The sequence below is a fragment of the Neurospora hispaniola genome, assembly GCF_033458365.1.
Source record: "Neurospora hispaniola strain FGSC 10403 chromosome Unknown B0T23scaffold_2, whole genome shotgun sequence".
NCBI lineage: Eukaryota > Fungi > Ascomycota > Sordariomycetes > Sordariales > Sordariaceae > Neurospora > Neurospora hispaniola.
In genome coordinates, this window is record NW_026944407.1 from 3,490,629 (window position 1) to 3,503,822 (window position 13,194).

Below are 13,194 nucleotides of genomic sequence, written 5' to 3' on the forward strand. Positions count from 1 at the left end.
ATAGGAGCCTCCTACGTTTCACACTGAAGAGCAAAACTATTCCAGGTCCGAGGCTTTCAGGGAAATACACGGTCTCTTGAGACCTTCGAAGCGGGCTGTGCGGTCTTGGAGAAACTGTGCAGGTTCTTGATCTTGTTATCGGGCCTTGGAGAGGACACTCCAGTGCAGGCCAAGTTGAAGAGCATACGTAGTAGGTTCCGATGCCTACAGACTCCAAGCTGTCCTCTCTCCAGTACCTTCACCTACGCAATATGACTGCATTTTTCTCTGACACCGTCCGGAAATTTCCAAATACTTTGGCTGCTACTTCCCACCTCTACTCTTGATCACAGCATCCAACGCGACCGAATCTCACTTGCCTTGCATCCATCAAAACTTGAACATCGCGGCGGACTCCTGCCTGTTTTACCTGCAGCCGAGGTTCCCCGGTCGCGCCTTCCCTCGTACTCACCGAGCCCTGAGCCTCTTTCGCTGCTGCGTTGTCATGTGGCCAGTTGAGTCGCCCTACTTATCACTTAAATCATGACAACCCCCAGCCGAGCAACAGCGTTTTCGACGCGCGCCTCTTTGCGGCAGACACGAACTGGATCACCCTCCCCGAACCCCCAGCCTCAACCCACTGCTGAAGCTAAAGACCTTGCCGACTTGGAAATAAACTTGACTATCCAGCTGGAACTGCGGGCTCAGCTCCAAGAAGAGCCAGAGACTGACGAGAGCAAGGCTATTCTCATCGAGACCAATGACAAGATCTGCGACATTGTTAGGGACATGGACAGGATTAGAGCTTCTCGTGGTTCCCCGATGTACGCGGGCTTTTGGGGCACGGTGGATGGGGGGCGATCTCCAGCTGGCACTGCTACAGCACAACAACGAGCACGTCAACAGGGCAACCAAGTTCGTCAACAACAGACACAGAGGGGGCTAAACCCCCAACAGCACCCACCTCAACGGCAACAGCAGCAACAGCATCAGCAACAAGGGCAACAACGGCCTCTACAAGGTTTATACCAGCAAGAACAAGAAAACCTCCAACAACCCCCCCAGCAACATGAGTCCCGACTCGACGGTTCCGAAGACGCCCAAAACTCTTTCAGCGGGTTTGTTCCTCGGGAGCGGAAGCGCTCGATCGGTACCAGCTTAGGCAATGATGCTCTCAATGATACCAGACGTAGTTCAAAGCGTACGGCTTCTGGAAGCGGTACTTCCTCTCATTCGGCATTCTCGGATCCCTTCAATGCCAGCACCTTCGCATGCAACGGCATTGACCCCTTCGACGACAACTTCGGCTTTGGCAACGGCTTCGACTCTGGCCCATTGATCGACCTCACCGAGTACGTAGAACCTCTATTGTGATCTTTGTCCTAGGGTTTCGATTTATACTGTGACACTACTAACTGTCGCTATCTATCAGTGATGTCGATGTGGACGCCCTGCTTGGGCAACAGTTCGCGCAAGCTACTTCAACATCTTCAGCGACCTTGACTCCAACCTCGCCGTTTGCTCCTTACCAGAGTAATCAGGTATCGTACCATGGCCCTCAAGCTGGCATACCGCACAGCACGAGCTTGCCGGCCTCTCAACTTCCTGCTCCTGCTCCTCAGCTCTACAACACGCCGGACTTGATGCCTGACATAAATGATATCTGGAATGGTCCTTTCCACAACCCTGCTGTCTCTAGCAGATCGGGTACGTCACGCTCGTCTCGACCAGCTCGGCCTCAGCTCTCAAGCTCTTCCAATAGTATCTTCTCTTCGGATAACAGATCTCTGGCCTTTCCTAGTTTACCCGGTGGCCTGGTGGCCGTCGATAGCTCGCGGCCGGGCACATTAATCAATGGGGACTACTATGCGCCGAATAACTCGGGCTCTAGCAGAGTACACATACCATCGCTGACCGACGTAATCAGTCGGACTGCTACCTACGATTTCAGCTCCATGACTGATGTATGGGGGAATCCATTAGACGAGAGGCTGACGACGTTTGGTCTGGATGATCCCTTGAAGAGAGAGGACGAGATCAGTAAGCTGCTATCCAACATTCGGCCAGATGAGGATATACCACCGGAGGAACGCGGAGACACACCACCAGATTTGAAGTACCCCCTCTATCCACACCAGCAGTTGGCACTCAAGTGGATGACTGATATGGAAGGGGGCCACAACCGGGGTGGAATTCTTGCCGATGATATGGGCCTGGGGAAAACGATTTCGACGTTGGCACTCATGGCTAGCCGCAGAGCTCCGGAGGGTGAAGTGGCAACCAACTTAATCGTTGGCCCCGTGGCTTTGATCAAGCAATGGGAACTTGAGATCCAGAACAAGATGAAAGAGGACCGCCGCATGAATGTCTATCTCTATCACGGCGGGTCAAAAAAGAAGCCTTGGATGGAACTCCAGAAGTACGACGTTGTGCTAACCACGTACGGTACCCTGACTGCTCAATTCAAGAAACACCATCATTATCTCGAGAAAAATGCCGAGAGCCTGAATGGGTTGGATGAGCAAGCTGAGAAGCGATATCGGCTTGAGTGCCCGATGCTTCATCCTAGCACCAAGTTTTTCCGCGTCATTTTAGACGAAGCCCAATGTGTCAAGAACGCCAATACAATGCAGTCTCGAGCTGTCCGCCAGGTTCGAGCGAGTTACCGATGGTGTCTGACTGGAACGCCCATGATGAACAGTGTTTCGGAGCTTTCCTCTCTGCTGCGTTTCCTGCAAATCAAACCTTTCTGTGACGAGAAGAAATTCAAAGAAGCCTTCGCATCTTTGGACCACAAGTACAACGGACGCGACGTTGAAAAGAGCACGGCCATGAAACAGTTACAGGCTTTGTTGAAAGCCATAATGCTGAGGCGCATGAAGACTACGGTGATAGACGGCAATCCCATTCTGAACCTGCCTCGGAAGTCCCTGTACACTGAGCACGTTGAGTTCTCCGAAGGCGAGCTTGAATTCTACAAGAATCTACAAGAGAAGTCTCAGGTCATCTACGGCAGATATGTGAGAAATAACACAGTGGGCAAGAATTACTCAAACATTCTCGTCCTTCTCTTGCGACTCAGACAAGCCTGCTGTCACCCGCATCTCACCGACTTTGAGGCTAACCCCAAGAATCATCTGGCCGAAGCTACAATGATTGAGCTGGCGAAGACCCTGGAGCCTGTCGTCATTGACAGGATCAAGCAAATCAAGGCATTCGAATGCCCTATATGCTATGATGCGGTCATAGACCCTACCATCCTACTTCCCTGCGGTCATGATATTTGCGCGGACTGCTTTTCCTCGTTGACTGACCAATCCGCTATGAACGGAATCCGAAACGGACAGGACGGAGCGAATGTCGCCAAATGTCCGGTTTGCCGTGGCCCCGCTGACCATACAAGGGTGACCAATTACACGTCTTTCCAGGCTGCTCATATGCCTGAAGCCCTGGAGAAGTTGGACAACGATGATGCAGATTCTCTTGTCGGTGATGACGACAGTGGCTCCGGCGATGGATCAGACACGTCGGATGGGTCGCTGGGCAGTCTCAGTGGGGAGAAGAAGCGTAAAGCAAAGAGCGAAGGGAAACGTCCTACAAAGGTTAAGCCGGAAGAGAAGGAGGACTGGAAGCCGACCGTTTTTGACCAATTGCGCAAAGAAGCAAACGCCAGCAGAAACCAGGACGCACGAGATCGCCTACTCCAGTACACTTGGGACCATTGGCAAGACTCGGCCAAAGTAAGTCGAGTGACCGAACTGGTTTATCAGTTTCAGCAGTTCAACGAGAAGACCATCATCTTTTCGCAGTGGACGTCTCATCTCGATCTCATTGAGTGCTCTCTCAAGTTCAAGCTCAACATCAAGTACCGTCGCTATACAGGTAATATGTCCAGATCCCAACGCGATAATGCCATCCAGGCGTTTGTCGAAGATCCTGACGTCAAGGTATTACTGGTCTCTCTCAAAGCCGGAAATGCGGGCCTCAATTTGACTGTTGCTTCGCGCGTCATTGTTTGTGATCCCTTTTGGAATCCGTTCATTGAGGACCAGGCCGTCGACAGAGCCTATCGAATCGGCCAACAACGGGAGGTTCACGTTTACAAGATTTTGGTTCAAGAAACGATTGAGGATCGCATCATAGAGTTGCAGAACCTGAAGCGAAACATTGTCGAGACGGCGCTTGATGAGACCGAGGGTAAGCAGCTCGCAAGGCTTTCCATCGACGACCTCAACTACCTTTTCACTGGTCGCCGTGGCGGTGCACGACAACAGTAAAGAGGAGGAGGAAGAGGAGGAGGAGCACGTCGCTACCCTACCCGTCACCATCGTTTTTTTGGCTGCGAGTGTTGAGGAGAGAAACATTACGTGGATGCGGGAGCGTATTTCAGGTCCAAGAGATGCCGATGTAAACGCATAGCTTGGAACGCCTTGTGATCACCAAATCCCGGAGTTAACATCGCTCTTGTGTATGAATTTGCTATCTGCGCGATGCAGTATTGGAGCATTCAGGGGGTTTCACGAACAGTTCTGTCTTTTCGGCATGTTGAATCGAGGAGTATGCCGCTGTGGTGGATTACCATTTCTGCCTCGATAAAGCTGAACAGGCAGCTTGTTACTAGACAGCGGGTGTTGCTATTAATATGTATATATAAATTGTTGGCTGATGAGGAGGAAATCAGCAGCGGAATTTTATCTGAAATTGATCGAAGCTTGTCGGTTCCGATATTGTATGTGCTGGTTTCTCTCGACACAGGGGACGCGCTGCCTACCTTGATCTACCTTGCGTAGGAAAACATGGCACTGTTGTAAGCAGGAAACAGAGAGTTCCAGGAGATGAGGCTTCTTCTTTCGCTGCCTTTGTGATGCTATTACGAGCATCAACAGGGAGGCTGGTTAGCGGCAGACCACCCCCCTCCCCTAAATCTAGACTACTCAACCGTTTCGGGTAGGACTTACCAACTTTTTCCTATAGTACAAATAAGATCGCGCAACGGAAGGGCTATCGAAATTTGAACCTGGTACTGAGGTGAAGTGTTAAGGACTGTGGAGATAAGTCAAGTTCCTATGTAGAAGTCGCTCCCAAAGCGGTTAGGTAGTCCTGATACCTACATATAGGGAAGCCCGCCCCACGACCGGGGAAGTTCACTCCGGAATGCCAAGCAGGCACACCATATACATACACTAGTATACTTTTTGTATGCTACTACTTGTACCGGGCTAGTCGCCAATGGTGGTCTTACCCCAGTACATTCTAGCCAAGTTGTTGTGGCTAAAAGACACGTGCAAGAAGACGCAGGTCTGAAATCTAAAGTGCGCAGAAGAACGGCCGAATCCGCTCCAAACGGCAGCGCGAGAGAGGAAGGCGTTTGGGACGACCGATCGTCGCCCATCTCCTGCAAGTCACTCAGTCAGCGCCCATGGCTTTACGAGTTACCACTTCCCATCTCTCCCCCCGAACAGAATATATTCTCTCACAGTCTCGCATGAGGCGCACCATGAAGATATCGGCGACGGGTCCAAGGACGCAATTCCATGGCGGACAGCGTGGAGACGTGAATGTCAGCTCACCCATACAGTACATGACTGTGCGATTATTTGATAAACAGAGATGGAAGGAGTTCTTTCCCTGCAAAGGGCGATGATGGCTGGACAGATCTGGGGTAGGCTGTTTCCTTGTTGGGACAAAACTCCGATCCAAAATCAAACAGTGCGGATGAAGGATGGTGATATATCAAAAGAGCAGTCTGATGGAAGAACGGCATCCAAATGACGAGCAATGACTGGTCAGCGGTACGGAATCGCCCCTTGTCAGCAGTGAGCGACACCACCCTCAAAAAGAGAACCCCCTATATGCTGTTGGCTGCCCTGCATTGACGTTCCCAATTCCATCATGGCTTGGCATCTGACAGGATTCAGACCTCGATCATTGATTGCACTGCAGCCGCTCGACTCTCTGGCCATCACTCGCTCGCCGCCGCTCACTCGCACGCAATGTTACACCTCTGCATGGCTCTAAAATGCTAGCTCAGTCTTTCCGAGTGGCAAGGAACCTTAGTATTTGTACAGGAGATAGCTATCCTGTCATCTGTCTGCTCCCTGTTAGTCGTACCAAGCTAACGTTTTATATTCATGCAGAGGCGTACACAAGTGGTATGTCTACCGCTCTAGGTGGGCAACCGCGGCCTTCTGTGTCCCGAAACAATGGGGATTGCCTGTTCCTGGGATGGGACTGTCAAACTAGGGGGTCATCAAACCGTCGAATCTGGAGGCGCAGCAGGGTCAGAACTCCGAACAAGCATGGAGGTGGTGATAAGGCTGGTCCTCAGGATGTGTCCGCGTCTCGAAAGGACTCGGAGTCTGGAAGTTGATGCATGGCGGATGGAAAAAAGCCACAAGAAATGAGGATCATGAAGAAGAGGAGGGAAGTCACGCTGAGTGAGTGGATGAGTAAAGAGAAAAGAAAAAAAGAACAGCCGGCCCATCATTATTTCAGAGTTGGATTGCTCTTTCTGGACTGGAATTAAGACTTGAACGTGAACTGGAAGACGATTCACTCGTATGAGATTTCTAGACCCAGGCAACCTCCAATCGGACGTTCCAGTTGTCTGGGGTTGAAATTACACTTTCTTCCGCTCCGACCCCACGTTCTTTTCTTATTCCAGGCTCTGTTGTAACCTCTCCATGTATCAAGCGGAAGGATTCCGCTCGTTTGCAACGACGTCGCTTTCGTTGCTAGGCATTGCGGCTGCTGCCAAGCGCGCTGCAGTCTATTGGTATTACTTGTATCCAAGACCACGCCGTCCCCCTTTCTCACCTTGTAAACTCTCACCTCTTCCTCCGGTTCCGCTACTTTTCGTAACCTCCATCTTTGATCCCTTCAAGAGAACCCCGTGCTCTGGTTCTCCTCTCATTCGCAATGGCTCTTTTTGGCGCCATGTCAATACCTAAGCCGCTGTTGACGCTTCTGCTCGTGGCGGCTTCAGTCACACCCTCTGAGGCTTCCATGGCATCATGGTGGAACTCGGTCGCTAGTCAGGTTGTCGTCTTGAACGAGACCACTGGCCAATACAGATACACCAGATGCAATACCATGGGAATGGATACTATCTACTATTCAACCACGGGCGGCAACTATCTGAATTTCACCCAAAGCCCGCCCAAAGCCGGCAGTCCTTTGGCCGGGACGGGCTGGTACGACCAAACAAATACCTGGTCAGTCCTTCTCTGTCTTATTCCTGGCGACGACGTTGCTAACTTCACCCCAGGGCATCATTATTTTACTTCGATGAATCCAATAGCCTTAGAAATGCCATCTTCAAGTGTAATCCGTCGACCGGTCTTTACATGGACGCAGAGTCAGGATTCTACCCCGTTGTGGCTGGGGGAGCGCCGGCACCTCACACTAACTCGGGCATAGCCGCCTTTCTCCGCGACCAAAACCGTGGTTATCGGCTCTATTACCACGACGAAGACATGCATCTCAATGAGCTCAGCTATGACCCAGATACTACTACCTGGAACTGGGAGGGAATCATCAACCATGACGTTCCAGGAAGCAATGCCATCGCCGCAATTGACGGGAGAGATCAAGGCAACTTCACCGTCTTCACACCTCGAGACGACAAAAACATTCAAATCACGCAATGGGGCCTGGACAAGAATTGGTACATCTGTAAGTTACATCATCTGCCAGTTGCCATCCGGAAGCTACACCGACACCCTACTCCAAAACATCATCATACTAACCTCCCCCATCCATCCGTCCAGCCACCACTCCCCATCCACTCAAGGGCAACTTCAGCACCAGCTCCACCCCCTCGTCTTCATTCAAAATCGACTACTCAGCCCCCTCCAACTACTCCCTCCCCTTCTGGACGGGCCAGCCCAAATCCATCGGCATCAGCTTCTACACAGCCGCTAAGCGCAACGTCTACTACATCGGCAGCGACAAGTCCCTGTACCGCCTCACTACGCAAAACTACGTCTGGGGCCTCGCGGAGAACCAGTCCACAGCCTACTGGCCGCAAGCCGACGAAGCCAACGCCGAACTTACCGTCGTGAGCGCCATCATCCAGGAAACGAAGAACGCCAAAGTGCGCATTTATTATATAGTGGGCGGCAAGCTGGCCGAGGTGGCGCTGAACGGCAACGATAACGCTTGGAAGCCGTGGCGGGCGGTGCCGGAGTGGGATCCCAATGATGGCGCGAAGCAGCCGACTACCTCTACTTCTGGCGACGGCGACACCACCACGACCACTTCTCCATCAACTCCGTCCGGTTCCGGTTCCGGTTCCGGTTCGGCTACAGGCCCCGATACGGGAACAGCCACCGCCGAATCTGCCTCCGGTGGTTTCTCCTCTGGCGCCAAGATTGGCGTCGGCGTCGGCGTCGGCCTGGGCGTCGTCGCGCTAGGCGTCATCATGGCTGCCTTTTTCCTCTTCCGGCGGAACAATAACAAAAACTCTACCAATCTCCACAGCCCCGAAGACGGTACGACGGTTGTGGGATCCGAAGCCCCGAGCGCCACTACCTCGCCCATTCCGCCTTATGGTACGCTCGCCACTGGATACGGATTGGGAGCAGGAGCAGGGGAATGGGACCAGAAGATGCATCCTGGGGGTGCAGGATATACAAACGTGCAGCAGTTGGACAAGACGGAACGGCCGATGGAGTTGGACGCGCCTAGGGCGGTGTTTGAGTTGCCGGACCAGGCTTATCGTCATGAGTTAATGGCGGATCACACGGCGATAAGGGCAGAGGGGCCAGGGCATCATGGTCATCCTGGGGGTCAGGAGCATGTGGGGCAGAGGAGGGTGTAGTCACCGATTCTAGAATATCGAGATGATGGACATGTTAGGTGATGAAGTGAAGGAAATGGTATGTTTTGATGTGAATTGGCCTTGACGAGTTGACGATCAACAGGCGGACGAGCTTCTTTGATCTCCTCACGTTCGTGTTGACTGTAGCGATGACGAAGAAAGGAACATGTTGAGGATATGGCGTACAATGCTGGCCCGATGTTGTCAGATTATCTGTCACATGTGTATTTTTTTTATTTTTTATTATTATTATTATTGTTATTATTATTTTTTTCCACTTTTGTTGTTGGTAACAATATAATAATTTCATACATGTGGTTCATTCGTCCTCAAGCATCGCGCGGACAACCCAAAAAATGAGTTGAGTTCACTTTGTCCCAGGTTTCGTTCGGTTTCAAGAGTCATCTCATTTCTTTTCATACCTAATTTTCTCATACAACCATAACGATACCGTCCTTTTGCATTGTCCCCCCGATCTAGGTACAAGACTCCTTATCCATGCCAATTTGGTGCAAAATCACATTCACCACTGCTAAAACTCCCAGAGCATAAACATTTTAATCGTAAGGCATGAAATTGTAATGTAGGGAAGGCTTAATTGGCGACCGGCTCCAGTCCACGCTTCACGTCCTTGGCCTTGACGCCCGTAAGGTCGGGCTCAGGCAAGGTGTGCCGAGGGCGACCTCCAAGGATGTCAACAATCTCCTTCATACTAAGCCAGAAGGCAGCCTTGGGGCGTCTGTTGGGCCAGTCGGTCTCCTCCTCCTCCAACTTCTGGACCGGCGTAAAGATAACACTCGCTCCCTTGATACCGATGACGCTAGCGCTCATGGGATCCATCTTGACGCGGTTGTGCACGTTGCGTCCATACTTCTCAAGCTGCTGAATGCACTTGATGGCCAAACGGACAGCACGGCAACGGTCCATGCCCGAGGGAACACCACCCTGTTGCATGTGACCGGGAATACCCTCACGACTTTCGAAACGACCGTGGGCCTCGTCGCGGAGAATGTCGGCGATGAGCTTGGCATTGTAGACCTTGGAGGCCTTCTCATTGATTAGGATCAAGCGACCGGCTCTGCTCTGTCCCTTGTCCTGAGCGAACACCTCCTTCAGATGACGGACGTCTTCGCTAAGCATTTCCAAGCTAAGACCTTCTTCAGGAAGGTAAACGGCCGAGGCACCAACACCGAGACCGGCGAGAGTCGCGATGTAACCGGAACGGCCACCCTGTGTCTCAATGACAAAGACACGCCTGCGAGTGGCAGAAGCGGACTGCTTGATCTTGTCGCAATAGTCGACAAGCTCGTTAAGGCAAGTATCGGAACCGAGAGAGTACTCGGTGCCGGGAACGTTGTTGGAGATGGTCGCTGGGAGCAGCGTCATGGGGATGCACAGAGAGGGGTACTGCTCTCTGGCCTTGCGCAACTGCGAGACGGCGTGGAAAGCCTCGAAGCCACCGATGAGGAACAGGGCGTCAAACTGGTACTGCTCGATGAGGTTGGCGATGGTCTCCATGCCAGACTCGCTCGGGAGCTCACGGTTGGTGCCGATTTCGGAACCGCCCTTGCTAGCCCAGCCATCAACCTCAAGCCAGTCAAAGGGCCGCACTGAGCCCGGCGAATCGGCATGATGGCGCGCAAAGCCTGCAAAGCCGTTGTGGATCGCAATGGGTTCGTGACCACGAGACAAGCAGTACGACACACCAGCGCGGACGGCGGCATTCATACCTCCAGCGGGGGCACCGACGTTGATAAAGCCGATTTTCATGCGCTGAGCAGAGGTTAGCTCAACTCAACCAGATGAAACGCAAATAGCATGATCATCACTCACCTCCTTTTCAGGCAGCAATGTCTCGTGATCGATCTGGCCTGCAGTTGTCATCATGAACGACTTGTACTGCTCCGAAAACTCGGCATCACGAAGAGCCATGGCTCCGTCAAAATCCTGGCTTTCGATCGCCTTGGCGACTTGCTTGGTATCCAGTACCGCCTCCATCAGGGGCTTCCTGACAATCTTGTTTTCGGTAATGGCAATGAAGCAAGTCTTGGTCTCGGGAGTGGCTTCCAAGACAGCCTTGACGGCCTCAACACCCTGAAGGGTCGCGAGCATTCTGTCATATGCGACGGCAGTACCACCGCGCTGAACGTGGCCGAGGGTAGTGATGCGGGTATCGAGGGCGAGGCCATTCTTGTCGGCGAGAAGATCTCTTACTTCTTCGGGGCTGATCTTGTTACCAAACTTGTCGAGAGCACCCTCAGCGATAAGGACGATGGTCTTGCGCTTTCCAAGCTTGCGGTGCTGTTGTTTCCGTTTGTTAGCCATTGCTTATTCGGTGGCACTGTAGCCCAGGCCGAACATGGAAAACGTACCTGCTGGATAACGCTACGCATTTCCTCTCTCCAGTTGTCCTCCCTAGGTTTCTCGGGAATAAAGAGGAAATCTGCGCCGGTCGCAACAGCTGCCATCAAAGCTAGCCAACCGCAGTGTCTGCCCATGACTTCAACGACGAAGGCACGGGAATGGGAAGAGGCGGTAGCCTCGATCAGATCGACACACAAGCAAATTCTTGCCAAAGCCGAATAGCAGCCAACGGTGGCGTCTGTACCGGACAGATCGTTGTCGATAGAACCAACGATACCGACGATGTTGAGGTGCTTGTAAGCCTGAATTTGCTCGGCCGCTAGCTCGCCAGTAGAGACCAGCTCTTCCAACAGCGAAGGCCACTCGGCACGGAACCTGTCGGCACCGGTAAGAGAGCCGTCTCCTCCGCAGATAATGAGGGCATCGATGCCGTTGAGAATCATGTTCTTGGCGGCAGTAAGGCGACCAGCGCGCTCGTAGAAAGCCATGCAGCGAGCGGTACCGATCAAGGTGCCGCCTTCCGAGAGCCAGCCGCGCACATCAAACCAGTCCATCTGCTTTATGAAATCACCACCTCTAACCAGACCCTCGTAGCCTTCGTAGACGCAGTAGGCGTCGCAGCCCATGTGGATGGCCATGCGGACGCACGAGCGTACCACAGCGTTCATGCCGGGGGAATCGCCGCCCGAGGTCATGATGGCGATCTTCTTTCTGGGCGCCATCTTGATGGGTGCTGGCGCCATCTTTGTTGGTGGTACTTTGTGATGGGTAGTCGAGCTCAGCAGGAGTCGAATGCCTAGCGAGGAGGCCGAAAGGAGGACGAGGGCAAAGAGCGCCGGAAACGGGTTATTGAGGATAGACAATGGCCGAGAGAAGATGGCTCGGTCAAAAATGGGCATGCTCCAGGCTCCAACCTGGAAGCACCGAGAGATTCAAGGAGCCTTGTGCAGGTGTAGTCACTGTCCTGGCGATGTTGGCAGAACGAATGACGGCCCGTCTTGGATCGCAACAAGCAGAAGATTCGTGTTATGGATAGATAGGTAGGTAGGTAGGTAGGAGGTTCAGGAAAACGTCAAGAGAAAGACGGAGGCGAGATGAAGAGACAAAAAGAGGGCAACGTCAGCTTTCCACTTGGAAATCGGATGATGAATTCTTTTCAGTCTTGGCCGGGCAGCGGCCCAAGTGCCCGCAACAAGCAGCTCCTTGTAGTGAACCTATGCAGCTGCTGGGTAGTTACGCCGACAACTTAAGTGGAAGCTCGGAGTGGAAGTGTGCTCTGCTGATCGGCTACTGCAGTGACATGGATAGGTGACGGGGTGCCCTGGCCATCGGCGCTAAGCAGCATGAGGTGGTGCTAAGAAAAGAGCTCTTATCTTATCGTGTGCGGCGGGCAATGGCGGGGTCATTGTCACCTCTCCAGCGGCCTCACTGGACAGGAACCTCGACTTTAACATGCAGTGCCCGGGCAAATCGTCCGAGTCGTAACAGCACAGCAAACACCTCGCTCTCATCCGCAGGGCCTCCAAGTATCTCGGAGGAATTCTGACATGTCAAATGAAGACGTGGTGAAGCGTGGTGGTGGTGCCGGTCTCTTGAGTGCTCGGCGGATTGGGGTAGTCTTGGTGGTGAGGGGTTTTTGCAGCCCCAGCAAGAGCAATTGGGTCATTCGATGACATAACCGGCGGGGTGGAATGGCCATTAACAACGTCAATAGTATGGAGCCCGCCGTGCCCGCCGCGACCCACGGCAGAGACGATCCATTGCCAGGGCTCATCAGGGCAAAACCTTATTAGTACCACTTCTCTTCCCAGCCGCATTGGAATGGGAATGCCAAGGGGTCCGGATAGGATAGGGCCGAGCTGTATAAAATCTGTCCACCGTCTTCACAAAATCAAGTTATTACTCGTGTGAAACTGCCCATCATCTCTCACATGTTGCAGAGCGGTGTAAGCCGTGTTGCTGAAGAACATGTGATTTGCCTCTCAGGTGGTGAAAGAGTGGGAACAGCCTCACTCCGTTGACTGGAACAA

The 13,194-nt window shown here is 52.7% G+C and overlaps 3 protein-coding genes across 3 annotated transcripts; 2 read left to right on the top strand and 1 right to left on the bottom strand.

Moving 5' to 3' along the window:
- Positions 1 to 522: 522 nt before the first annotated feature.
- Positions 523 to 4,299, top strand: B0T23DRAFT_438507 (SNF2 family N-terminal domain-containing protein; the record flags this gene model as incomplete). The annotated part of the gene is made up of 2 exons (XM_062840663.1): positions 523 to 1,331; positions 1,412 to 4,299. 2 exons carry the CDS (start codon positions 523 to 525, stop codon positions 4,254 to 4,256), a joined length of 3,654 nt encoding a protein of 1,217 aa, XP_062695847.1. The 3' UTR covers positions 4,257 to 4,299.
- A 2,209-nt stretch (positions 4,300 to 6,508) lies between these two features.
- On the top strand, positions 6,509 to 9,064 carry B0T23DRAFT_87586 (uncharacterized protein). The gene is made up of 3 exons (XM_062841928.1): positions 6,509 to 7,193; positions 7,247 to 7,653; positions 7,749 to 9,064. The coding sequence occupies exons 1-3, from the start codon at positions 6,898 to 6,900 to the stop codon at positions 8,798 to 8,800; spliced, it is 1,755 nt and encodes a 584-aa protein (XP_062695848.1). The 5' UTR covers positions 6,509 to 6,897; the 3' UTR covers positions 8,801 to 9,064.
- Positions 9,065 to 9,252: 188 nt separating this feature from the next.
- Positions 9,253 to 12,160, bottom strand: B0T23DRAFT_87606 (phosphofructokinase-domain-containing protein). The gene is made up of 3 exons (XM_062841930.1): positions 11,173 to 12,160; positions 10,634 to 11,101; positions 9,253 to 10,573 (listed from the first exon to the last, which is right to left on the bottom strand). The coding sequence occupies exons 1-3, from the start codon at positions 12,061 to 12,063 to the stop codon at positions 9,395 to 9,397; spliced, it is 2,538 nt and encodes an 845-aa protein (XP_062695849.1). The 5' UTR covers positions 12,064 to 12,160; the 3' UTR covers positions 9,253 to 9,394.
- Between the last annotated feature and the right edge of the window lie 1,034 nt (positions 12,161 to 13,194).

Excerpts from the sequence above, each read along its gene's own strand:
- B0T23DRAFT_87586 (XM_062841928.1), top strand. The coding sequence starts at position 6,898 with ATGGCTCTTTTTGGCGCCATGTCAATACCTAAGCCGCTGTTGACGCTT. Across the intron at positions 7,194-7,246 it reads TACGACCAAACAAATACCTG|GGCATCATTATTTTACTTCG; the intron begins GTCAGTCCTTCT and ends ACTTCACCCCAG. Across the intron at positions 7,654-7,748 it reads GGACAAGAATTGGTACATCT|CCACCACTCCCCATCCACTC; the intron begins GTAAGTTACATC and ends CCATCCGTCCAG.
- B0T23DRAFT_87606 (XM_062841930.1), bottom strand. The coding sequence starts at position 12,063 with ATGCCCATTTTTGACCGAGCCATCTTCTCTCGGCCATTGTCTATCCTC. Across the intron at positions 11,102-11,172 it reads TGCGTAGCGTTATCCAGCAG|CACCGCAAGCTTGGAAAGCG; the intron begins GTACGTTTTCCA and ends CGGAAACAACAG. Across the intron at positions 10,574-10,633 it reads CATTGCTGCCTGAAAAGGAG|CGCATGAAAATCGGCTTTAT; the intron begins GTGAGTGATGAT and ends ACCTCTGCTCAG.